At 36.6% G+C, this 27487-nt stretch overlaps 1 protein-coding gene across 5 annotated transcripts in view; it reads left to right on the forward strand.

Moving 5' to 3' along the window:
- ZFAND3 (zinc finger AN1-type containing 3) overlaps nucleotides 1-27487 on the forward strand; it is a 141416-nt gene that overhangs the window by 20503 nt on the left and 93426 nt on the right. For 2 of the 5 annotated variants that reach the window (XM_086631671.1, XM_086631670.1), the window contains exons 2-3: nucleotides 17717-17757; nucleotides 19640-19666. In XM_086631671.1, the coding sequence (XP_086487797.1) occupies nucleotides 17717-17757; nucleotides 19640-19666 (68 nt within the window). Of the gene's footprint in view, nucleotides 1-15777; nucleotides 15831-17716; nucleotides 17758-19639; nucleotides 19667-27487 lie in introns of all 5 variants that reach the window. The other 3 variants (XM_086631672.1, XM_086631674.1, XM_086631673.1) reach the window with 2 other exon arrangements.

A 27487-nucleotide genomic window follows, 5' to 3' on the forward strand; every position in this document is an offset into this window, starting at 1 on the left:
TGCCTCAACCCTCAGTCCTTTTGTTTTTTTTTCTCTCCTCTCTACTTTATTGGAGAAGGAGAGACTGTGTGAGTTTTAGTTGCTGGATCAGCCTAAAACCACGACAGTATCTCATGGAAACTTTCTCATATCCTTAACCCTTTTTTTTGTGCCTTAGACTGTGTGCTGTAACAGCATGCGGGGAGCCTTGGTAGCAATAGGATTTTTCCTGAATAGGGCAATCAAGTAAATTGCTTGAAGTATGGAACAAGATAGGATTACTGAACGCATTGGCTAATGTAGGGGGAACAATTTAGATGACGGTAATGGAAAAAGAAGGTCTTTAAAACATGACTGAAGTTCAGGTATCCTGAATCAACAAGTTCTGAAATTCACATACTTTCCTATTAAATTTTGAGAAGTGGCAAGGCAAAGAGGGAGGTGCAATAGCTATCACTAGCATGGATGTTTAACGTTCAATGCTAGGAGCTTAAAAGTAGTTTGGAATGTTTTTGCTTTTATGACCAGTCTTTGCCATAATAAATGGTTGATAGAATCATAGAATGGTTTGGGTTGGAAGGGACCTCAAAGATCATCCAGTTCCAACTCCCCTGCCATGGGCAGGGAAATCCTCCACTACACCAGGTTGCCCAAAGCCCCATCCAACCTGGCCTTGAACACCTCCAGGGATGGGGCATCCACAACTTGTCTGGGCAACCTGTTCCAGTACCTCACCACCCTCAATGTAAAGAATTTCTTTCTTATATCTAACCTCAATCTGCCCTCTTTCAGTTTAAATCCATTGCCTCTTGTCCTATCACTACACACCCTTGTAAAAAAGTCCCTCTCCAGCATGCACCCAAAAAAGCCCCTTTAGTTTCAGTGAGATGTGGATGCCTGCAATGGATGAGAAATAGTTCCTGAGTCCAGACAAGCTGTAAGCCCTGACATTCCAGGTTGTGATGTTTGATACAGTACAGTTTCAGAAGCCTTATTAACTTGGAAGACGAGTCAGTAATGAAAAAAATGCATTATTTCATAGATACAAATTCTGCTTTCATAATTACATACAATATTGATAAAATTTGAAGCTTTCATACACCATAGCTTTTATGGAGAAGGCTAATGTTTTTAGAGGTGTTCTGCTTTCCCCTAACCAACCTTTGAGTTATCCGAGACATTTCTATAAAATTATACAGCTTTTTTTGTATTATATACTATAAATGCCAAAAATACAGCTACAATCACTGACCTTCAGCTGTATAATGGTAAGATAAAAATTTTAAAAACCTTTAGGCCTGATATATAAAGGGCATTGCTTTGTACATCAGAGAAACTTCACTCAAGAGTGAAGACCAGAGTATTCATCTGGTTAGTCCAATTCATAAGCCTTTTTTTTCCTTGTCTTTTTTCTTTTTTTTAAACTATGTGTTACTTTTGTTCCAACTAAAAGTAATCACTCAAAATAAGATGCTCACCTTTTAAGGAACAAAAAAGCAGTACAAGGAAAGACAGAGAGGACAGTCTGTCCCATTGGTGGCTGAGAGGAGGAAAGAGGCAGTTTGTTCAAACACTCTTCTGTATTTCCTGTGGACTATTCTGTCACTATTACTGAGGAGGCTTCTGGACATTCTTGTGTGCTCTGGTATGAAATGTTCATGATGTATTACAGAAACAAACCCTCCCTGCATTGTATGACTGGTTTTAGTGTAGGTGTTATGAAGGAAAAATGAAAACTACTGCAGTGTAGTTATGGTTTTCTTGCACAGTAGCAAAGATACAAAAATGAATATAACCTTTGTTCCTCTGAAACTGCTAACATAGCGATGGTTGTATTGCTGTAGCTGATGGGTAAACTAGGACAGGTGCAAGCTAGAATTGTATTTCTGTCTTGAAGCTTCAGGAAAGTGTTGGTCATTGATTTGCAACTAGTAAGAAAATTCACTTTCAATTGCAAAAAATAGTGTGAGATTGTTGGGGAGATGGGAGGATTTGTGCGTGTTTTTTTTTCCTTTTTTTCCCAGAATGAGTATTGTAACAGGGAAGAACTTGTTTTGTAATCTTAATTACTTAGTTTCAAATGTGAGAGTTTAAAGAACTATGTGGTTCTTAAGTATGTTTAGAAAGTTGTCGAGAAAATGACTGTTGAGCAATATATATTATTTTGTACTCTTATGCTACTAAAACCGAGAGCTGACTGCATGAGCTTGACTGTTGCAGTGTGTTATGTCTCCTGTACAATTTCTATTCAGTTTAGAGTTTCCAGACAGCATGTTTCACACGCCATAAATTGATGATATAAACAGTATCTTAATATTATATAAATATACATATATATTGTATATATATAATTTATATTGAGGCCATGAGCCTTAGTGCTTTCTTATTAACTCAAACATTTAATCTCTATAGTTGACTTCAGTAAAGAAGCTGTGTTATCTTTTTTTAACCTTTATGATATTGGGAAACAAAACTTGGTCATTTCTTGTGTGATGCATAGAAAATTTAAAGCTTTATCAATGTTTAGCAGTTCTGATAATTCTAATTCTCAGTTCTAATAATTGAGAAAAATTTACTTCTGAAGTCTGAAGCTTCAGCCAGTTGAAAAGCCTGCAATCTCCATTTATGTTTTTAAAAATATGTTTTTAATCTCCATTTAGACACACTAAAAGAGTGTCTCTTGCTTTTTTTTTTTTTCCTGTTGTTTTAATCTTTATAGAGACACTTAAAGGCTTTGAAATTTGTTTTATCAACAGAACTGTGTCAAAGCCCTTCTTGGCTTCTGTTGTATTAAATAAAGTCTCAAGAACAGAAGTGGGAGCTCTTGCAAACCTTCACTGAGGGAGCAGGAAGTGAGTTGAAACATATGGTATTGTTCACTTTAGCATTGCTCAAGCATTTTGTGAATGCCTCTCTTATTCTGTTCAAATAGATTAAATATTCACGTTTGATTTCTTGGATTATTTTTTTGGTGATAATTCTTCCCAATGTGTATGTTCTCCCGTCTTCTGATTTGCTAGTTCTTATGCTGAAAAGAGAAGCCGGAAAAAATAGCCTAGAACTCTTGTAATGTAGTATAAAAAGGAGGCAAACAAATACATTTTTGTGTAGACTACTTGCATTATTTTTTAATTTACTGGGGAAACTTTCTGGTTTATTTTGCATATATGATACTGAATCCTGTATTAGGGTAAGATTCATCCTGTTTCTCTTAATACAGTAGCCAGCATTTCCCCTTCTATGAATAACACCACATCAGTAAATGTATTTAGTGCTATATATTACTGATAGACTCTTAGTAGTGCAGTCCAATTTTTGTGAGTAGTATTTGTTCCCTATAGATTTATTTGCAGGCACGCAGGCTGGATTATCATATAGTAGGCCCACTGCAGATGGCATTCACTGCAGCCTTGCAATACAAAGCAAGGCTGTGATTCAACTTGGATTTTGTAGAGCTGAGGGATGGTCTTCTGAATTTGGTGCAGTTCCTACTGTGACTCATCTGTTGGTACTGAAGTGTGGTAACCTATTTCTGTAATACATTTCCTTTGTGCAGTAAATTCTCATTAGTGTTTCGAGTAGTTCAACTGATTCAGTGTTTACAGCAGCAGGAACCCTTGTGTGCTGATAGTTTGAGTTATAAAATGTTTCGCAGATGTTGGAGTACCTAGAGAAATGCAAACGTTCAGTGCAAACTGGCAGAGACCCACAGAGTGCAGGTTTTGTAACACAGCAGAGAGGCAGTGTGCTAACTTCTGTCTTGGGTGGGTACATCATCTTAGGGGTCATGGGTACAACCCGTTATGTGGTTATACCTGTGGTATATTTGAAAGTATATAGGGTCATTAGAGTTTTTATTGAATAAACAGTTAACTTAATTTTCTGACTTTGGTTATGTGTGAAGGCCGACGGGAAGGGAACATCACTTAATATAAGATGAGCGGTCTGTCCCTGACTTCCTTGGCCATTTTTGTCTTCCCAGGTCTTTTTTTTTTTTTTTTTATCTGAGAGCTAAACTGAGATTTGGAATCTGGGCCACTTTCTCTGAGAAAGTCAGTTGGACACTGGAACAAGTTACCAGTCCTTCATAGGATGTGCTCAAGAAAAGACAGGTGGAATATTTACTAATAACCTCCTGTATTACTGGAGAACATTGTGGGACACAGCTGGTCTTTCTTAGAAACTCTAAGTTTAACCCATACCTAGCTCATACCAGAAACTTGTCTCAGGAAAATAAGTGATTTTAAGAATGCTTAAGAATTATTTTTGAAAGATATTTTAAAGTTGGTGTAGTTGCATACATATCACAACACCAGCATTATTTCTTTTGCTAACAATCACCCTAATACCTTTAAGAAAATAAAGATTTGAGTTCTGATTAGAGAATATCATTGTAGATCCGACTGCCTTTTCAGCTGATAATCAAGTAAATAAGCAATTGAGTTTGATGTTCATGCCTCTGGTTATAATTTAACAAATTCTGAGAGTCTCCAGGTTCGATGGGTGGTAGCTGGAAGTGCGCCTGTAGGTAAGTGATTTGAATATTTTTGTAGTATATTGGGAGCAGCATAGATTGACAGCATAAGGAATTATGTACAGTGTTTTGCTCCTTGTCAGGCATAACAGTAGCAGCATATAAACTTCTACAGTGGTGAGTGTGAGTTGAAATTGTTTTCAAATAGTGAGTCCTTTAAGCCTGTGAGATAAGTGCATGCTAGAATGTCAGATCTTCAGTCTTGTAGGTTTTAGCATCTGCACTTTATAACTTTGATTTTTCTGTGCTCTGTTTAGAATATAACACTTAAAACTTGAATGTGTACCTTGTTGTTAGTCATGACTTAATATGTGCTTTAGTTTGTATGGTCTCCTGTGTTAGTAAATAATTTGAGAGCTTTGTAATCTGGCATGATAGCAGGCTGAGTATTCTTGTGATTACTTATTTTTCAGTCCCGTATATTTCAACTGGTAGAACAGAGTTTACCTTGCCTCATTTTACATCTTCCACCTATGCAGGGAGGTTATATAGGTGAGGGTACTTTTCTGAACAGTTTCATGTGTCAGAGCAGTTACATTTTAAGTTTAGTAAGGGAGTCAAGTTTAGACTGAGGACAAAATCCTTCCAATAGTTGTGATGAAGGTGTTAAAAGCAAAATCAGTGTTTACCTATAATGGTTTGTGTTTCATTTTGACTTTTAAGATAATTATTTTTAATTTATTTCCCACCCCCTTCAGTGTCATTTATTTTAGTAATTGTCCAAAACTGGTGGACTGGGTTAGATTATGTTTGCTAATGTTTTTCTTCTGTATCCAGTTCAGTATTTTGTCTTGTTTATCTTGTTCTCTGATAATGAGAAGATTTGGGAGGGTGGGAGTAATGAGTGAAGAACACTGGAAGAACTTTCCTGATTATTTTTTCTTTTTTTTTTTTTTAGCTTGTTTTATTAATATGCAAAAGACAGGCTCTATGGAGTAAGGTATCTGTGGATCTGTTCTTTTCCTTGGATCCTTTCTACTCTCCCCTGGATGCAGATGATCATGCTGAAATGTAAGGGATTAATTTTCAGGCATGCTGCAGTTGAAAATGTGGAAGAGAGAACAGTTTTTGATCACAGTCAGAAATAAAACAATTGAGGCCTCTGACAAGGCCCCCACCACTTAGGATAATTTAACTAAGAATGTTTTATTGGGATAGCTAGATATATTAACTACCCAATCTTGAATATTTGGGAATGAATTGCTGTTGTTTCCTTTTGGAATTTTGTAAAATACAGTTTTTTATATATGTTTTGAAGAGGCATAGAGAGACAGAAGATGGGGAAAAAATAAGATAAACTCATAATAATCTAACATAAAAATGCTAGTGCAGCTCCATAAGGAACAAACTCTTGTCTGTTAGATCCAATTCGGCACTGGTGCTGTTCGTCTGGGTTGAGTTTTGTGTACCATGCTCATTCTGTCTCAGTGCCTATGGAACATACCTCTACAGCATGAGGTATCTTCATAGCACAGGTATACCTCACTCCACTTCTTGTGCAATGCAGTGACTGTGATAGTGACCATATAGCTGCGAAAGAGAAGGGAAAGATTTTATTTGCCTATATAAAAGAAAAAGGAAAAGCATCTGTATCATTATTAACAACATTTACATGTTATGACTCCAAATACTTTTGTTTAATTGTATCCTTTTGTTTTGATTGTTTCATTTTTTACATAGAAAGTTAAATATGCAGACATACATATAGCCAACTTTCCCATTACAGAAAGTTATTCTTTTATCCAGTGTTTATTTTCAAGACTTTCAGTTTTCTCTGTGAAAGAAATTCATAAACAGAGACTTACAATGTTTTTATTCAGTGAGTCAGGTGTATGTTATCTTGGATTAACATGTGTTAAAAGACAATGCGAAAGACCAGAATACTGTCGACTGAAAGAATGCATAGGATGCTCTTCATCCTGTTTTTGAAGCAGCTTTACTTAATTGTTCTGTATTTGAACTAAATTGTATTGTTAAAATTATAGAAAGACAAGTAGCTAGACTTATGAGCTAACTGTAGTTAATGAGAAGATTGAAGATACTAACTTTGTATTTGCTGTTAGGTCAGAGACAGGCAGGTTTTAAATCTGTATTTTGCAAGTAACTTCCCCCCGGCCCCCGGAATAGGGGTGGAGCATTTAAGGTGCTTTTTCTTCCTGAAAAAACTTAAGTACTGCTACTTCTGTTGTATTTGCTCTTGGATATCAGGCATTTGCATTCAGAATGCTTAAAAAAGCAATACATTGACACCACGAAGCATTTCATTATTTTAAAGGTGTTTCTTATTTTACACCACATAAATACTGGACACTATGGCTGATTTGGGCTCAGGATGCTTACTACAGTGATGCTATACTTTAATGTGTAGTTGTTTAGCCCACTTAAATGTATTTGAAGCATTTTCCTATTCAAAGTAAAATTGAGAAGAGTTTTGAAATAACATATCTGGATAAAGGACAAAGTTGAGGCAGCTGTTCCTCTTGGGCACATGAGTCATAGGATTTGAGGGAAGCAGCACGTTTACTTGCAGTTCAGTTACTGAACTCTGCCACGTCATTGAGTCATTAACTTTCCAGCATCCTTTACTTGGAAAGAGAATATTGTTGATCGGTGTGCCTCGAGTCAAGCTCAAGTCTCAGAAATCACCTTGAAAATGTAGGGGGCTGTTGAGGTTTTCATACATCAAAATCTTTTTTGTATGCTTCATACTTTAATCATAGCTTAAAAAAAACAAAACCCAACCAAAAAACAACCTACAACCCTGAAGAAAAATATCCTTTAGCTATGAAGAATATGTTGAGTGTATGGGTCACGAGTGATAGGGGAGGCAGAGACTCTTCTCAGGGGTAACAGAGAGAGAAACAAGCGTAATGATGTGCTGCATGCTCCCTTGTGCAGTGCAAGGATTCAAAAGTTCCATGGTTTGCAGTGTTCCCTCTGCTACCTAGTCTCTCAAGCCCTTCCATTTCATTCTAGATTTCTTGACTTAACTGTGCAGATTCCACTCCCCTTCAGCATTTGTCTTTTAACGGGATGATTTGGGATGTTTATAGAGCATATGTCATTCATAACAAGTGAAGAGTCTGAAGGCTGAAAGTAGTTTTCATGGCCAGCATCCACTCTGTCTTAGAAGCTCCTTAGAAAGCTGCTTTCCACTGAACAGTTCTCTGAAAAGAAGATACTGCTTTGATATAGACTGTCTATGGAGCCGTCGGTAACAACTTACCCTGAGTCATCTCTCACTGAACTAGTGATGCTTAGTGTGTGGCTTCTTTTGTATTTCTTTATTTGTGTTTATGCCTAGGTGTGCATTAATGGAAAGAAAAAATAAATCCCATCTTCTTCTAGATTCAGATTAATATCTTGCTTTGTATAAGTCTTTCTGTTTGTTGTTATCAACCAAACTCTTGCTTATAGTGTTGGTTTGGTTGGTTTTTGAGGGCTTCTTTGCTTTTTTGGCAACACTGCTTAAACATCTATGTTTGTATTGGTTTGTTCCTCAAACGCTTTGTTGTTGTAAATTTTACCTGATTTATTTAGTTTTTTTCAGGCAGTTAAGAAATTGGATGTTTAACACAAACATCTTGAGGGAATTGTTTATACGTGGTTTTGTACTGGCTAGAAATGCTACATTCCTTGGAATTATGCAGTACTGGCTTCGTGGTAGAAAAACCAGAAGTTACGTATGAGAGGAGATGTCACGTTTAAATATCTGAAGTGTTCTTTTCGGCCAAAACTTCATGTAAGATGTTAGTGCAAATGTCATTCTATAACACTGCTGTAGTATAGCAAGCGAGTGGCACTCTTGTTTCTTTACTCTGGGGTGTTTTTTGAGGCTGGGAGTTTCTGCTTATTACCTGAGAGATGTAGAATCTGGTACAGACTTGTACCTGAGAGCTACTAGGAAGTTGACCAAAATTTCTGAGTGACTTAAGATTGACATTTAAACCTGCTTGTGCTGCCAGCAAAATTGTTCTGGATTGCGGAAATAAAGCTGACATAATTCTGCCAGAAAAGACCTTAGTGTTTTTTGCACTAATTCTGATGAGTTAACCATGGTTTATTTTGCTTCTAGAAGTGACTTTTTCTGTATTTTTTCCTCTTTTTTTTTTTTTTTTTTTTTTTTATTTTATTGTACCAGTGTGGCTGAAATGCTTTCTGCCAGTATAGGAGGATCTGCTTCTAGGGATGTTTTGTTTAAATAGTTGACTGGCAAATTGCTCCTAGTGTAGACATATTCTTGATACGATTCATTTCAAATTCCTGAAGGAAAAGCTGAAGTACTGTTATTTTCTTAGAACAGTATCATGAGATGTGACTGCAATTTTGCACCTGGGGACTGATGATGACTGTAGTCAGCTGTAGAGGCAGCACTGACCAAAGAAAGAGCTGTGTTGACTCCTGACTGTACAATTGAGTACAAGGCCAACTGGAATGGACAGAAGTGAATTTCCCAAGGTGAACCTCCAGCTAACCTTTTGAAGACTTTGCTGAAAACTGTTTTAAATGGAGAGGAGGAAAAATGCACACTAACTTACATGCTGGTAGCTTCTTTTAGACATATGTGTTTATGAATGGTGTAATAAGATAGGATTGCGAGCGTCCTGTCAAAATTCTTCAACTGCTTTTCAAGAAGTGCTACAATTCGACCACAGCCATGTGATTCCAGATGAGTTTGATAAGCAAGGAGTGCAAGGAACTGTAAAACTGAGATTGTCACTCATTCACGAAAATGCACTGTTACGTTGCTGCTTTTTGGAGTGGCTTAGGGAGGTCTAGACAAGTGAGGTATTCTGCTGGACAACCTGCTCATTACTGAATAGGACGTAGCTCCTTAGCAGTTCTGAAACAGTGAAGCGTTCTTGCTTTGTCCAAGGGATACTCTTTCCTCCTCTTTCGGGCTGCTTTATTTCTGAACCTAGTTTCTGTGCTTTAACTCATAGAAATGAACCTTCAGAATAATTCTTGGCGTTCTGACTCATCCTGTCACATCTTTTGCATGTAGTGCACCTTCAAGTGCTTTCTCTCTCCAGTTGGGATAGTCAACACTTCAAACTCCTTTTTGCTTGTGTAATGTTTGACTTGTTAGACATTAAAAATAAGTCTCTACAACAAAGAAGTTTGTCTTCTAAAAGCTATCAGAATATCAAAATTAGAGTATGCTTAAACCAGACTTTGTTAGTGTTTGTTAATACTACTTGACAGCGTTTTTTTAAGCTGGTTTATATAAGTTGTCCTTATAAATGTTACTTAACATATAAACTACAGACAAGGTCTTTGAAATACTTTGCAAGGCTTTTCTTGTTTGTGTGTGTCATTCAAAAGCTCTAACCATTCCAAGCTGTTATAATGCCAGGCAGTTTAAAGTATTTTTTGCCAGAGAAAAATAACTTTGATTAAAAAAAGAAAAATACTTCTCTATGCTTTTGTGTAGAGAAGAGACAAACTGGGCTTAAATTGAGCAAGCATTAAAAGTTTTCCTATTTTCTGAGCTGAATCTAGTTGTCCAAGTCAGGAAGTATTGGAATAGGTTTCCTAGGGAGGTTCGATATGTAATGAACCATGCCTTTGAAGTTAGAGGACGAAATGGATGCTTTCTTGAGGTTGCTTCCAGTTTCTTTTTTCAAGAATGTTTTACTATTTAGTATGTATTACTGACCCTGTGGTAAAAGGAATAACATAAACGGAGAAGGTGTTTCAATGCTGCTTATGAGTGGAGCATTGGAGTGTCGGGTCTGTAGAAAAAGATAGCTGATATGATTTCATATTGTAAATCTGAAGATGATGATTGTGTTGTCATAGGGCAATGCTAGTTATTACCGGCAATGCATGTAAATAATAATGTCTTTGGGGAATTGGCGGAAGGTGGGTAGATCAGAACTTTCAAATTTTGTTCCTACTTTAATATAAAAGGCCTCTTGAACTCTTATTGATACTTAGTATTTCAACCTTTTTACTGTCCTTTAAACGGTAGGCTACGCGTCTTTGAAAAAGATTTTGAAGACTTGCAGAGGAACATTAGGTTTAGGATTTTGCTGCTGAGATTTTTTTTTAAGAAAGTGTAGAGATAGATATTTATGAGAATATGAAGCATTTAGCTTTGACTGAAGGGCAACAACTTTGTAAGCTCATCTAGAAACCCAATTGAATCTGATCGAAGTTCTTACAACCTGTCTTACCTAGTTTAGATGCATTGAATTCTTTGCAGTTTATTGTATGAATTGTTGGAGAAGGCTTTAAATTGAAACTCTTGACAGTGCTTTTGTGTTGGAGCCCATGATATGTTTTGTACCAGAAAGGAGCTACTTTGTTGCTGTGTATTTTCCCCACTTCCTGTTGGGTGTTTGTGCTCCTCTCTGGCCTTATTGGCAGCAAAGCACTTCAGTGTCTTTGTATATTTAAAACATAAAAAGTGCTTCAGCCATAGAGTTTTAAAAGAATACTTTAGTGTAGCCATTGAAAAAACCAATAAATCAGGATACAGCTACTTCATTGGGATGCATCAGCATATCTTTTGAGTGTGGAAAGCAGCCAGAAGGGCATTGCACTAGTACACTGTGCTGTGCATAAAGTTTACCCTCCATTTCATTTCAAATTGAGGTCAGGATGATGAGGTCCTTATGAATGTGTGACTCACTAACTGAAGCATCATTTTCAGCAGCTTATCAAAAATCTTGGAATGAAAAGCAACGCTTAAATTGTTCGAGGTGAAAATGACGGATCCAAAACCAGAATACTCGTATATTTTCCAGGGAAAAAAAACCCTGCGGTAGTAGTAGTAATAATAAAATCTTACAGATAACACTTTTCTAATTGAACTAGAAGTCTTATCACTGCACGCATGGATATAGAACAGCTGATGAAGTAGAGGACATTGACTGCGTTTGTGGGATATTTGATTTCAGATTTTATTTCACTTAAAAATCTGTTTCTGAGTGTTTGTGAATGTTTCTGGTTGTCAGGTTCTCTGTAGGTCCACCTGCATTTGACATGTTCCACTTCTGCTCTTTTATTTGGAAAGAATTTGGCATACATCATTCTCGAAGAATAACTGAGCTGCCTCTGTCTAAAATTGTGAATAATTGTTTAAACTGTCCAAAAAACCTTGCCTGTATCCCATTAGCAAGATCATAAATTAAGGAGGAACTATAAATATCAAATATGCAGCATGTATGAAATCAAATGAGGTGACTTCTGATTGGGAAAAGTTAAAATTATTTTCTTCAGAAGCTGGTGTACAGGATGCACAGAACTTTCAAAGGACGATTGAGGGTCTTATTAACACAATCTAATTAACCTCCTTCCTGTACAAGGTGAAGTGTTATATGCTTTAAGCGAATGATGAAAAGTGTAAGGGAAATACAGAACCGGATCAATTTTCTTTTAATGATAAATAATCCTTCTAGTCTGGTTGGATGAAAGTAAACATATGTGGGCTATGGTTTTGCTTTTGCTGTGTGCCAGGTTTTAGCTCAGAGTGAATTCTTCAGCAGAGTTATAAACCTTTGAAAATTGCTTTATAATGGAAATGGCGACAGGCCATTAACTACAGTAGTATAAGCGCATTCATTTGGCATGTGCGTAGTTGTCCGAAGTTGCCAAATACATGAAACAATATGTGCTGAATGTATAGGGAGGAGGCTTCTTTGTAGTTTTAACTAATTAATGAAATGATTCATATCGTGTTAACGTTTCTCAAACATATGGCCCCTGACAGTACTAGACAGATGTCATTCAGGGGCTAAGATGTATTTGTACTGTAGTGACACTGCGATCCTGCTCTAATTGCTGTACTGGAAGGGGACCAAGAAGCGTTTAAGATGATGCATTTAATCACCAACACAATTATAGTGCCACTGCAGCAGATATGTTTTCCTACTGCCAAGTCATAGGAACTTCGGAATCATAAAGAATCATTGCTAGATATGCTGGAAAACCTTGTTCCCAATAAAAATGCAGAATCTGGGATTTTGCAATCATACTTAATTAGCATCTGTGGCTTAAATATCTTTAAAATTATCTAATGCGTGCATGCTATGTGAAGGCATTTTTTATCTCCACCTTCCTTATTTTTCTGTCCTCAAAAGACAACTGATCAAAAGTTATTTTCAAGAATGGCTATTATTCTGGTGGTTTTTCAAGCATTGAGAATATACCTCTATGCTAGAATTGTTACTTGTTTTTACTCTGATGCAGCTGACTGATTCTTGCAATTGCTAGACATTTGCATTAATAATGGCAGTTCATTGTTACCTAAAAAAGTGTAGGAGACCTCATATAGATGAAATTAAGCATTTTGAATTGCCCTTTAGCACTTGTGTGGATTTAAGCTTGTATTAGTTTTCAGCATTTCTGTTTTTTGTGGGGGTTTTGTGTGAGTTTTTTTCGTCCCTCCGTCCCCCCTCCATTCCCCCTCCTTCCCTTCCCTCTTAAAGATGGGAATGGGGAAGCTAGGAAGTACCTGACAATCCGCTGGAAAATGTAACCTTTTGTTACCAAACCTTCAGTATTTATTAAATATGCCTATATAAATTTCTTGGCAGAAAACTTTTCATTAGGGAGGCTGAGATTAGGCAAATTTCTATATACTTCTTTTTAACTGTCTTCGAACGTGCAAAATTTCCACATGTAATTTATTCTTGAACCTTCAGATTGAGATTTGTCTTTTTTAGATTCTGGTTATTCAGATCAACTACTGTACATCCAACAGTCTTGTCTTTGAGACATTCTTTAGATGTGGTTTTATATGGATAAAATCATTTAGTGGGAAAGAGGGAAGGAAAAACAAACTTAAAAGAGAGTACAGTGCAAATTGATTTGAATGGTACCTTGCAATGGTATAGTGCCAAATGGCGAGAAAAAAAAGAATTCGTAGAATAGGGCATAAATTTGAGTAAATAATTTTCAGTGCTTTTAGTGGAGTAGATAAGGCCACACCTTCAGAAGACCATACTGGAAGTAACATGAAAATAGAACCAGGGAAGCAAGCAGAAGGGCTGAATAAGAATCTTGATTCTTTAATTTTATTAATTACTTGCATATCAATACGCAGGATCTGACATATGTTATTTTTGATACTTAATGCCTGTCACTGGCTCTCACTTTGCATTATTCTTCTTAAACCAGAGATGCAGATGTTGATCTCGCTGAAGTTAAGACTTTACAGTGATCTGAAGGCTCCTATAATTTCTTTTGCTATGGAGATTTGTAGGCACAACAGTGCAAGTAAGGGATGATGGTTTGAATAGCCTCAAATGTGTTTATTTTTATCCTTACATGTGATTTATTTATTGCTTAAAGTATAAACATGTTACAACTTCCAGGATTTTCCATTTCTGTAAACTTTTTCCTCTTTCAAAGTCCTTGTGTCATAGTTACTACTTTCACGGCTGTGCTGTTAAAGGAGTTTTTTTTTCTTTGGCAGTGGAGGCGTTTTTAATACGTATGCTTGTTTCAGACCAAGTCCTAGGGAGTTGTTGCATGCAATCATTCTGTAGCCTCTGGGGTTTTCCAGCTGGCTTGAAGTACCCTCTGCCTGTAACTTGCTTTGCCACTTGACCTTCTGAGCTTGCTTCACCTTGCGGTTTCCAATCTACATAATAATATTGTGTCACCCTTTAGTTAAATGGTTTCCTTTTGACAGATGGAAGTACCTTTAAGTAGGGTTTTACTTTATATTCTGCCTCGGAGATAATACCATTCTATTTGACTTGATTTATCCATAAATATGAATGTCTTTCTGAATACCAGCTTAAATTATGTACAAGTGGAGGTTGTAAATTACCAGTATAAAACTGGCTTTCTAGGCATATTGTACATGTAAAATGTATACTGCAGTAATTCTGGATTAGGTGCTGTTAAGCATGAAGCTGACTTATATGAGGGAAATCTGGAAATTATCTTAATATGTCCAGTTAAAAACCATAGTGATTTGATAACTGATTCACAACCATGTCGAATATCCCTGACCTAACCACAACAGAAGGATGTAGAAATGTTGGGTGTCGGCCTAAAGTCTTGCAGTCTAAAACATGCAGTTCTCGTTGCCAGGACTGACTTTGCATTTTAGCTTTGCTGTGCCTTATTCACCTTTACGCTCATGATTTTACTGTATGCTCCTAGAAATCTGAAATGTATTGCTTTCCCTAAAAGCCACTCACTCTGAGTAGAGTTGGCCACTGTGACCTTCTCTTTCCTATGAAGTGGAAGTAAAGGAGGTTGTGTCATGACCAGGACTCTTCGATACTTTAGAGCTTTGAGGGTTTCATATAAAATTACCTCAAGAAATAACAGATATTACAGATGTATTGATATACTTGAAAAGGCTATCAGGAGTAAAGGAATTTTATATTCTAGTTCCTGGCTGGCAGTATGAGTTTCTGGTGAAAGCTGGAGTTGCTAGGAAGTATTTAATCTAAAGTAGCAATGTGGTTAACAAGATTTACTTCATAGAGAAAACAGCAATGTGCAGGTTTGCTTGTTTTAAGAGTCTGGAGAAAGAGCTCTTGCCTGCTGTAAAGAGGAAATCCCAGCAATGAGAGGAGGGATTTGCAGTGTTAACAAAGAGCTGTCAAAAACATATTTTACTTGACAGACATTGACGTGACTCTCAGATAATACCTAGTAAGTTTTGACATATGTAAACTACTTAATGCGTTTTCTTTGTAAAGCTTTTGCTCTAATTAAATATTGCACTTTCAAAAAGGGGCTGATTGTTTATCAACAGTGTTACTCTATTAAAAAAATCCATTTTCTTAGTTCTAGTTTAATGTTGATGGATCTGCAGGGACAGAAGTGACTGTGTAAAAGAAACTAAAAGACAAAAAATCCACTCAAAGTTTAGATTCTCATCTTACGTAGCAGCCTTGGACTGACTTGGGTACCTTAAAAAAGCATATAAAAGGATCAGAGAGAAAGTGATCCTTGAAACTGTAACAATGAACTGAAGTTATTTGGCTCACAAGGTCACTTGTCCAATAGTACTGTCCTTTCAGAAAAATCTGGGTTTTTTTTGTGTGTTATGGGTAAATGCCAGCCTTTTTTCTTTTTTCACATAGCTGTGTGTTGTGTTTGTGTGTTTTTCCATTGTTGGTGTGCTGATAAGTAAATATTATATGAGGCTTTGGATTGATATTTAACAGCTGAAATGGTTGATTTTACCACTGAAAACATTTGTCATTGCCCTTTCCAATGTCATCAATATGAACCATCTGAACTCTGCCTTTCTTTTTCTTTGCTGCCCCTGGGGTTTAATGGCTTTGCAGAGAAGCTCCTGCCTGGCATATTGAGCTGCTCCAGAAGGTCTAACCCATAAGCAGTGAGTACTGAACTGCAGCACACTAATGCTGTAGGTGTTGACTCACCATGCTGTTTTTAATTGCAGTTCTTTTGAAGGTAGATAAACTGTGCAAACTGTTGACATAGATCTTGAATCTTTGGGTTTATACCAATTTGATGGTGTATTTGTATGGCTACAAACGCTATTCTGCTTTTCTTTTCCTGGGAATTAACTTTTCTCCTGTGCACATACTGTTTGCATTTAAAACTAGCTTTCATGTGTCTGTGGCTCTTGCTATAGCTGGCAAACGCTTATGTCTCATATCTGCAGTGAACTGTGTTCTAGAATTCTTGAGCCTGATGTAAACCAGCTTTCAAATGTGCATGAGTTGAAAAGCATCTGTAATGTTTTGATGTGACTAATACTAAGATATGATTGACCAAGTCTGGATTTACTTTGTTGCTGGAAAGTCATTCAAAATATCAGTTTGCAAACTCGGGGTGGGTGGGTGGGGAATCTGTAATTCTGATAGATGTGTTCGTTTGTGATATAATTACTTTGACAAAAATTTTGACAATTTTTGTCTTACGATAATAAGCAGGTTTGATTTTTGTAATTTGTATATTGTAAGATGCAGATCTGGTCTCAAAATTCCATCCATGTTTGGCTGGAAATAGAAAACAACTGTTTTGGTAGTCTTCAGTTGGTTTTGTGTATGCATATTTCTAAAGATAACGATGCAGTTCATTTGGCTAAATGATGTATTCCAGCTAGAGGCTGCCCTAAGGAGGCAAAAAAGGCAAAAAAGTCTGGTGGGCACGGACAGTTCTGGTACAACCTTGCCTGTCAATATGTACTTTCAGACCTGCTCAGGGTGGTGTTAATGCTCGTATGTATAAGCGAAGCTGATTCAGGAACGCTGAACGAATCAAATATTGGGCAGTGTGCACAGAAAGTGGCTTGCTCTTACCTGAAGATGTTTCAACATGTGGAAAGCTTTTGAGAATATTCTCCAGCTCACTTTGTAAAGAGATGTTGTAATATTAGAAGATAACTTTTTGTAAACTGGGAGAAACTTGTTCTTCCATAGTATATTGCTTTGAATAGTTTCGTGGTGGCTCTAGAGAGGTCTATAGCCTTAATTTTATTTATTTTTTGTGGGTTTACTGACTTTCTTTATGAGGGTGAATACTTCTGGCATAATTGCATGAACACTTGGGAGACATCTGGAAGGCTTAATATATTGCTGTTGTTCTCCAGCTGTTTTTCTCTCAGCTGAAGGTTACTGCCCTCAAAGTTGAGCCACACTAATGGATCATATGAAGTATCCTAAGTCCATGTCAGTGCAAAGTTAGCCAGGTTATTTTAAATTACTGCTGGATGTAGCTGAGGGTAGTAATGAACAGCTTGAGGTTATAACTTTGTAAGCCTAGAAGAAACAGCTAGACTTCCAAGAGCACATCTATCTATGTCCTTATAAGTGCAATACTTTAATCTCTCTATTGCTGTACTGTGTTCAGGATTTGGCAGGACTGCACAGCTGTTGCCAAGGGGAGTCTAATATTCAAGTAGAATGTGTTGGCTCTTCCTGTCTTATCATTATTATCGTATTGCAATAGAAGGATCCAAATGATGAGTGTTTAACATACACATTGAATGTTAAAGTAAGCTTGTTTTCATATATGAGGTAAATATGTGGAAGTCAAGTTTTGGAAGCTCTTTAAATTGGAAAGAGATTGCCATGTGAAATCTCTTCCCCCGTCCCTGTTCCCAGTTCAGCCACTTCTAGCCACTTATCTTTGATTCCTAGCCATTTAAGATTTTACTTCTGTACCCCTGCTTCATTCCCCCCAAAACTTCCCTGTGCTACTTAGAATGATAATGAATTTTTTAGCTCTATTTTTTTTTTTTTATTTTTGCCCCAGGTCCAGCAAGACTATGAATCTCTGTTCCAAATGCTTTGCTGGTAAGTGCAGTAAAAGGTTTTGTATTTTTTTGTTAGATTATCAAAACCACATTGTTGGCATCTCCTTTAGGATTTGTGCATGGGTTTCTCTTCCTTCAGAGTGTATATGTAATCAGATTTTCCTCACTTTGCTGCTTCGTTTATTTGCTAATCAAGAACCTCTTGTGTAAATGTACCAGTCAAACCTTGTTCTTGAAGTTTATGGAGTTCTGGAACACCCTTGAATTACAGAGCTCTGCTGTCAGCACAGCTCCTATATGGATGATGTGGCTTTCAAAACGCATACATCTGAATTGTAGTTTGGAGTTTTGTAGGATTTATTTTGTAATAACCTCTGAAATATGGAATGGATAAAAAAAGAAAAGGGAAAAGTTGGTATAGACCACCTCTTGTTCAATTTCTTTTTAACTTGCAGCCCTTGGACATTAAATCATCAGTAGACTAAATCTAATTACTACATATTATTTTCTTATTGCAAGGTCATTGCTACTGTGCAAAATGTTAGGAATTGCTACCGACCTTTTCTTGTTGGCATCTTCTAGCTTTGCCTTTCTGAATTTTTTGGTTTTATTTAGTATCGTAAACTTATTTTTATTGTAATTAAAGTGCTGTCATAGTTCGTGGTATTTAATTGGAAGAATTATATTGATATATTAATTTATATTAAAGATAAATTAATTTATATTGAAGATAAATATTAATTTTATCTTTATAATATTAAAAATTTCAGAATTTTTCTTAAAACTTTAAAGCTTATTCTGAGTTTTGTTTGTTTTTTTTTTTTTTTTAAATTGACTTGTAGGTATCAGATATTTCACTAAACACGTGAGAAATAAAGATTGTCAAAGGCTGTTCAGCAAAATGATGTGTATATTTCTCTGGCTGTTTTCCAAAGCCATAGATCACTGGAAAGGGTATATTGAAGAAAGTGCAAGTCCTTTCTTGTACTCTTTCTCTACTGACCAGAGTCAGAAAGAAGCTACTAGGTCTTCTGTTTGTGTACCTCAGAAACGTGGATTTTCTGATTCTGAGATACCAAAATGGCCCATCCCATCCTTCTGTTAAACTCAGAGTACTCAAAACTTCACAGCCAGCAGACAAGACATTCAGCAAAGCATCATTTATTTTGGTTTTACTGGGGTTTTTTTGAGTGTTTTTTGTTGTGGTTTTGTTTGTTTCTTTTTAACAAGAAGAAAAATTCCTGTCTTATATTCTGTAATTCTGCTGAAATGCCATTACCTCTGAACAAGTTCATTTTTTCTGTTGTACAAATACAAGATGATGTCTAAATATTTGCATGATTTTGGAGGGGAGGGAAGCTTACCTTTTTAAAATTTTCAAGACTTTCCTTACAGCTTGTTTATTTTAATGAAATAAGACTTTTGAAGAGTTTGAGTAACTTAAAGCTCCTGCTAGTTGGAACAAAACCAAGTATTGTGGAAAAAGGCAAATTTAGTCTATCTTTTTAGTTTTTAACTGTGATTCCTTCAACAAGTAGCATGGAAAGAACCAATTCTGAGTACAAACTCAAAACATCTCAATGTCATCGTTCCAACATAAGTCTTTTTCTTTTTTTTTTTTTAATGTTACAGAAATATTTTTTATACTAAGTTCCTAACCACAGTAATGACATAGAAAATATATGCTCTTGTTTCTGTAAATTTAACCATCACAGATAGCAAGATTTTAGGCAAGTAAGCTGTTGAAAGATGTTTTTCACCATTCCAGGCACCCCAAAGATACGATGTGAAAAAAATTCCTCTTATTTCTCTCTTACTATGGCAAGTTATTAATTCAAATGTATTGAAGCAGATTTGTATGTGAGGGAAAATTGGTAATTATTACTTCTCTTGACCATCGTTTCCTTTCTCTTTTATTTTAGAAAAAAGAAATCCACACAACGAAAAAGGTTAGTAACTTTGTTAATGACTCGGGTTTTTCTTCAGAGGGAAGAGATAGAAGCCAGTCTTCCTAGTATTTTTAAATTAATTTGACACATATAGCTGCAAAGCCCCTTACATTTGTGTAAGCATGTAAAATCATTACCTTTATATAGATCAGGGGAGAAGGGCAACAAGTCAGCAAGAGATGAAGATGTGTTTTTGTTGCAATATGAGTTATTACATGGAACCTTCCTATCTTTATTGTTTTTTCAGAGTTTCTGAACTATGTACAAATACGTAATACATGATCATGAGCTCTTCTTTGCTTCTGCCCTTGCTATCTTCCCCATCCCCTAGGAAAAATGGTCACAGTTTGATGTCTGTGATGTTAATTGGCACAGAAGCGGAGCAGAGGGCAATGATCAGGGGCTGTCAGTTTGACCAAATGCTTGTGATTTCTAAATTTATTATCAAGATAAGTTCACTGAATTTTCACTCTGATTTGTCCAAAGATGAAACAAACAGCAAAAGGAACCAGACTATGTAGCAGGGAGACTACAATTCCTTGTTTTGGCTATCTTTGTACGTTTTCTTGTATTAAACATGGGAATGCTTTTCATAGGTTATTATAGAGACCAAGTTGTTCAGCCTTCTGTAACAAGAGTGAGCTGGATACTGCAGAGATAAATTCAACACTATGCCTAGAAGAGCCCAGTGTTTTGACTTTGACTTTGAATCTAGAAGGTTCACTAAGCTCTTCTGTACAACCATGAATCCACTGTTCATTTGTCACAGACTAGTTCTTGACTTGCATATAAAGATTGATAAATACTGGAGAGGAGCTTGAAGTTAGCTATTTTCTTCAGCCCTCTGCCTCCTCTTCATCCCATCTGCCTGTTACAGGAAGGAGTACCTGACTTGTTTTATTTAAGCCCCGTAGAAGCAGCAGAATCTGAAATGTTCAAGAGCCTCTTTGAAATCATTTCAGGTTAATTGTACTTCTGCAAAGTACTTTACAACATTCTGTCTCCAATTCAGTGCTGGCCATGTGCTATCAATGCTTCAGAGTCTCCAGATGCAGTACAAGTGTAATCCTATATATTAAATTGCTTCAGATAAATTTACTCTTCAGATGGTTAAAGCATAGTTGCTTCAGACGTCCCACACACCCAGAATACTAATTTTTTTTTAATAGGAATATAGACTGGTAAGTTAAAAAATGCAAATTATGACCAGGATATCTCCTTTAGCAACACCACATCTTTCACTGATACTGTAACCTCTCTTCTTTCAATATAGTAAACTGTGAAATCTGAATGATTAAAATATAGGACAGTGATGAGTGAAATTCTTCAAAAGTACTCTTTATTAATCTATTTTTGCTCCTGTTAGTTTTGTGGAAGTTTTAATATCACCTTCAGGTAGAGTTTGAGTACTTCTGAAAAGCCACTTCGTAAAAGGAGGCTCTGTCAGGTAGGAATTCTACAAACATTCACGGAAACACCACCTGATATCTCAAGAACTCAATTTTAATTGGAACCTCTGGGAACAGTCACAGAACAAACTTTTACAGAGTAAGAACAAATATTTAAGTACAGAAAATGGTAAAACTAGACTTTCTGCTTAAATCACCCCCAGAAATGCAGTCTGCCTTTAATCTGTTTGATTGGGAGTTTAGAAAGTTTAATTTGGGTTATGATCGTATGAGCATTGGGATGAGGGGTGCAGGAAGTGGATTTCAGCTTGTTCAGTAGTATGCAAAGCTGAAGATAAGTGCAGCACTGGATGGTTTGGTGGAGAGATGCACTTGGAAAAGTGGAAGAAGATAAAATGATAATTAGAGTATTCCTGGATTTGTGAATGAATTTCATAGCCTTTCTGTCTGAAGGTGTAATTGAAACTTCTAGAGGTTGATGTCCATCTCTTTTCATAATCCAGCTATGCAATGTTTATGTTCATGTTCTGTGAAGTGATGGGTCAGCATCACTGACTTTGAGAAAATTCTTCCAACTATATAACCCAAGAATTCTCTGAGTTTTAGGGGCCTCAACTCTTAGTTCAGTTTTATTTTTGGTTTGAAATGAAGCGCATTTGTTTCACATGCCGGTATCTTGATGAGTAAAAATTACAGGTTTTGTATCTCCATCTATCGAGTAGGAAATCAGTATTGCTGGAACTATATATGTATTTTCAATACATATGCTTAGCTCTATACCAGATTATGAAATGTTGTAACTTCAATAGTATCTTTTATTCTCCTGAGTTTGAAAGATCTGATTGAGGGGGCAGGGAGGATAAAAATAGACATTAGTATCTTCTATATATCCTCTGATTCTGGAAGTATCAGATTATTCACTATTCTTTCTGTTTCCTGAGCTCATTCAGACATCTGACTGTAGAGTTATTTCACATTTTTGTGCATCTTAACCCTTACGCTTTGTTGATCAGACTTTTATTTTGTCATGCCTAAGTCACACAGAGTTTTTGGAGCTTACAAAATTGGGGGTTTTATGTGACTCAGAGTCACTTGAATAACACAATTTCCTTTTTTCTCAGTCTTTGTAAATTCTGGGACCTATTTAGAATGCTGCCTTGTCTGGCAGTAATAACATCTACTGTAAGCATGAGCTGGCAAAAATCGGCATTCCTGCCTAAATAGATTTTGCTGTTAATCAGCTACTAACTTGATCCTCAGTCAGGCTTTCAGTTTGCTTACTGGAAGCCTTTTCAACAGGTGCATCTTGCATATTGCTAGTTCAAATTTTGTTATCTTTGCTGTATTGTGTTGTATGATAAATGATAAATTATGCTTTATTCAGCCCTTCTTTTCTTTAATAAAGATTTCATTCCTAAATGAATGATTAAAAATCTGCTAGGTTTGCATTTTCCATATCCCTATCATTTCAGATGTGAATCCACGTGTTCTAGTACTTTGCTAGAAAAGCAGCAAGCATTTTCAGAAGTTTGAAAATAGCACTAAATACTACCTTTCTTTATCTGTACACAAAATTATTCTTTTTCAGTGTGGTATTTCTTTTGTTGGCTCCGGGTGGAAACCGGTGCCTCAATTTGTTGCTTCATTAGACTAGAATTTGTTGCTGTATTCATGTCTGTCTTTGTATTTTGAAGTACATGGACTGCTTGCTACAAAAAACAGCTTTCACTGGCCAGCACTTGAAAGTAGTCAAGCTTCATCTTCAACTTTCATTACGCAGTCAGGCTTGCAGCTAAATACTACTTTGGAAAATTGTATAGCTGGTTACAGTGACAACAAAGATATTTCTGATTTCTAGAGCACCTACTAATAAAGAACTATTAACATTCCAGATATAAACGTAGATATTGTTTGGCATACGTTTAATTTCTTTTACTCTATCCCCAAAGAATTTTTTAAACAAGAAAGCTGGTAGGGAAAAGATGTCTTAGAATAATTAGTAAACTTGAGAAGGTGAGTTGTATGCTAAGCTTGAGAAAGACAATCACCATGAAATGGAATTAAGAAAAAAAGAAAAAGGATAAATTACTTTATTTGGGCTTCACTTATTTGTAAGCTTGATTTGCACTGCTCACCCCAAAGATTCTTTTTACTCTCTTAGTACGCATTATTCTGCAGCTTTAAAAAATGCAAAGATCTTAGTAATAGCTCTGTTAGGGTTATTGGAACAGAGCGATATTTTGTGGAAGGATTGGGAAAGGATTTATATGTTTTTAGTTAACTCTTTTTCCCATAACCTGTCTTAAAGTTTTGGAGGGGAAATACAAATTAATAGAAAAAGAATTTATTCAAATATAGTTGTATTATCTGAGCTTAGGACTTAATTGTTTTACTTCTGTCAAAAATAGTACCATCAACCAAATTACCCAGCATATTTGTGCTATGTGTTCCTAGTACTCTATATATTGAGTATATTCTGTATATATACAGAAGAATTGAAAAGATGGGAGAGAAGGATACGTGAAGCTTTCCAGGCTTTTAAGAGTGAAACGGAGACCACGTTTTGTGTGAAGTTAGTATGATATTACTTGAGGGGTCCACTTTTTTGCCTCTGTCTATACTATCATGGCGTGAAAGTTGTGGAGTACAGGGCTTCTGTGCTGCTTTGTGGCAGTAATTGCTGCACATTGCACAAAGGCATTAAAGATGCTCTGTGCAAGGCACAGCCCTCCTCTGCCCGCGACCTGGCTGTGTGAAGGCTTTGTGTGCACAGCAGTGCGACGTAGGGTGTCGGTATGGCCAGCGGCTCAGCTGCTGGTTCTATTTTCTCAATTATTTTCTCCCTTTTCCTCTTCCTTCATTTTCCCCCATATAAAATAGTGGAGAGGGACAAGCTCTGATGGAGGACAGACCCATGAAGTATTTCTATTTCTGTACAGTCATGAGTGGGAGAAAGAATTCTTTCACAGCTGGCACTCAAATGTTGTGTATTGAGGTAGGACAGATTTTTTCTTTTTCTCTTTTTTCTTTCTGGCTACTAACTTCAAGTTAGTAGAGCTTTTTCCACTCATATTTGGTCTTTTCACCAACACAGTCTAGGAAAATTGAATGCCTTTTCATTAAGAACGTGAACATTTTACAGTCAATCAATCCTATCTGCAAACTACCCTGTAGGACATTAGTGGCTGTTTCATTGTATTGCATCTTGCTCAATTCACAGTCTAGTAGTCTGGGGCTCATTTGTTAAAAATATAAATTACACTTAAACAAAAATATGACCTCTTCTCAGTACTGGCTACCCGGAAAGACTGCCAAATAATCTTGATTTAATTTTTCCCTCTGTCTTGACAAGATATCACTGATGTTTTCCATGTGTTTTCTTTTTCTTATCTCAGGGGATTGCCAGTCCCATTGTACAGATTGATCTACAAGCAATGAAAAGAGCCCAGCCCTTTTATGTCTCGGACTTGCACGATTTTTAGTTTTTCATAGCTCTTTTTTCTAGTGTGTTTTCTTCTTTATGGTAAAGCCAGTTTCTTTCTGTTTTGTTAATATCTTGTTCACCTTCTAACTTGTGACCTTTCCAAATGACTCGTTGAAACACCAGCTGTAATTTAGTCTCTTGTGTATGTCTTCTCTGATGATGTAAAAAAAATGTTTAGAAATATGACTTAATTGCCACGATGTTTGCACGTTGCCAGCATGAAAGCAGTTACCTATTTAGAATGTGCAACCCACAGGTTTAATTTATTAAAGTTTCTTATAACTTCATTCTCCTATAAATGTGTACATGAGATAGGAGAAGGAATGTTTTTCTTTTTTTCCCATTTAGCAATTTGCTTGATTTATAGAAAAGTCTGTGCTCTGTTTTGTGTATTTGCTCATTTGGAAACCTTCTATAGTTTATAGAGACACTAGTGATTTGTTCCTTAGCCTCCCTGTGGAGTTTGTTCCATATTACAATCTAATTCCATGTCCGTGTCGTGCACTCCTGAGCTGTTAATTTGTACATTTCGATGCAGTTTGTTTCATCGTGTTTTTGTAATCCAAACTGAATGTAACGAGCTATGTGCTTTGGGGACCCAGCCTTGCCTTGCCAATTAGAACAAGTGGTTACTGAGAGAGAGCATGTTTTAAATAAAACATGGCACCTCTGCGTGGGACCAGCAGCCTTCGGGGAATAAAAGAGGATATTTAACTCTTTTCTCTCTGAGAAGAGAGTTCAGTATCAGAGAGCACATTTTAGAAACATTCAGCTCATTCCTCTGAGAAGTATGATGCAGATTGATGTTTTGTCTTGCAAATTTAGTTTGTCATTGGAGACACGTAACGCAGTACTGCCTGCGGAGTATTTAGAAATGCACAAAGATAGCTGTCGAGTTGACTGCATGTTTTCTAGGATTCTAATCTCAAATGCCACATGAAAATTGCGCAGGACTAGCAGCTAACGTTTCTCTTTCCCCTCGTACTGCTACCCAAGAGGCTGAGGTAGGACAGGAGGAGTGCCAGGTGGTAAAAGAGCTAGTTTCAAAATGTATTTTACAAGGGAAGGAATCTAGAATCAACACTTACTTAATAAGAGTACTAAGGTTATGTGCTAGCTGACCATGAGGAAGGGCTCACTGTTGTTCTACCATTTTGAGGTAACTGAGAAAGGATTCTTCTATGACCATCAGTATTTGTGATTGTTGCAGAGATTATCCAGCCTTCTACTGGTCTTTACACTAACTGAGCTTCTTGGTGAATTCAAGCAAGACACAACAACGATTTTAGAAGTTAACTCTACTTTGCAATTCTTTCTTGCATTCCGTCCCCAACTTTTCCATTCCTCTCTCTTCACTCTAACTTGCACATTTTACAGGCTTCTGCATCTTCAAAGGAAGGAAGTTCCTGTCCACCAACAACGTTCAACTAAGGACAATTAGAAAGAATTTAGGTGAACAGTCGTGGCTGTTGACTCAGACAGCATTTCAACAGTCCTTGTATACACAAGCAGAGCAAGACCAAGAAAAAACTCTGTTGTGAAAACTTTTTAGCTCAACAGCTAGGTGTAAGGGTAGTATAGCTGTTCGCTAAGGTAATTTAAGCTGTTAGGTGATAAGGTGTACAGAACAAATGTGATCTGGATAATAGAATAAAACATAACTGATGACTTTTCAATTGTCTATCCATTTTATATGAAAGGAATGTGATCTGGCAGCTAGACAGCTAGCTAGGAACTTGAGACTCAATTTCTTTTTCACAGTCAATGAGCATTTCTTTGTGACACTAGTCAAGCCACTTTTTTGGTCTTCCACTTCTGTTTCTCATCAGTTACTGAGGGATGATAATATTTGCCTGCTTCACTGGAACGTTTGTGGAGATAAAATATATATGATGTTCAGTACAGTACCAGTGTTCATCTAAGGAGACGAGATAAATCTAGAGCCCTATCTTGGGAAACAAAAAGTTAAGGAACAATATCTGTATTTTCCTCTTCCAAATCAGCTTGAAGTAAGCATGCCACTAGCACGTATTAGGTTAAAATGGCAATGGGCTGTCTTCAGACTCAGTCAGGGCCCTCAGGCTGAGTGAGTTGCCCAAACTCTGGGATAGAAGCTTGATCCTTCGGTTGTGTGTAATGGAGTTTCACACACACACCCTACAGCCCAACTGTAGCATAGTGTTAGTGCAGGAAATTAGTGTAGCAAATCAGTGTCAGATATAATGGAGGAGGAAGGCAATTTTATTTCACAAAATCTGTAAATAAGTTGACTTTGTCTATTTATGCTTTCCTGCCCATATACTCACAAGCCCCAAGATGCATGTCCAAGTAGTCTGGCCAACATCACTTGTGTGTGACACGGAGAACAAGGAGGTCTGGCTGTTGAGCCCTCACTGTGATGACAAGCTGGTTTTCGGTGCTGTGAGGGACCTTTTGCTTCTTTATTTTGTCTTAGCCTTCATAAGTCTTAGGCAAAATTCTGGAATTTGTCTTTTCTGTGTGTGGCTGTTCTACAGTTGCAATTCTGTTCTTCATCTTCTTGACACTTTATCTTTAGTTCACTTTGTTTCTCTTCTAGTTTGCATGAAATCACATTGCGCTGTTGCAATTAATGTATACCATTTCTTTTAAACGTTTTAATGCTGTGTCTTGTGGAGCTTGCAAATGTTCCAGTCGTTCTTTATTCATACCAGTTTTCATATATGTGTTACAAATCTTACATGTTCTCACAAAGTTAGTCACCAGAGGGCAAACTGTTCATGCAGATTTACTCAATGCAACTAGAACTTTGCTGCTTTTTTTTTTTAAAAAAAAAAAGTTTGTCTATGGTTGAGTTTACATGTAGTATTAATTAGATGGAAAGTGAACAGTATAATGACTATCTTCGGAGATATAGAAGTTAGTATTTTACATTGAATGGAAGGGAAT

The sequence above is a fragment of the Tauraco erythrolophus genome, chromosome 2 (genome assembly GCF_009769465.1).
Source record: "Tauraco erythrolophus isolate bTauEry1 chromosome 2, bTauEry1.pri, whole genome shotgun sequence".
Lineage (NCBI taxonomy): Eukaryota > Metazoa > Chordata > Aves > Musophagiformes > Musophagidae > Tauraco > Tauraco erythrolophus.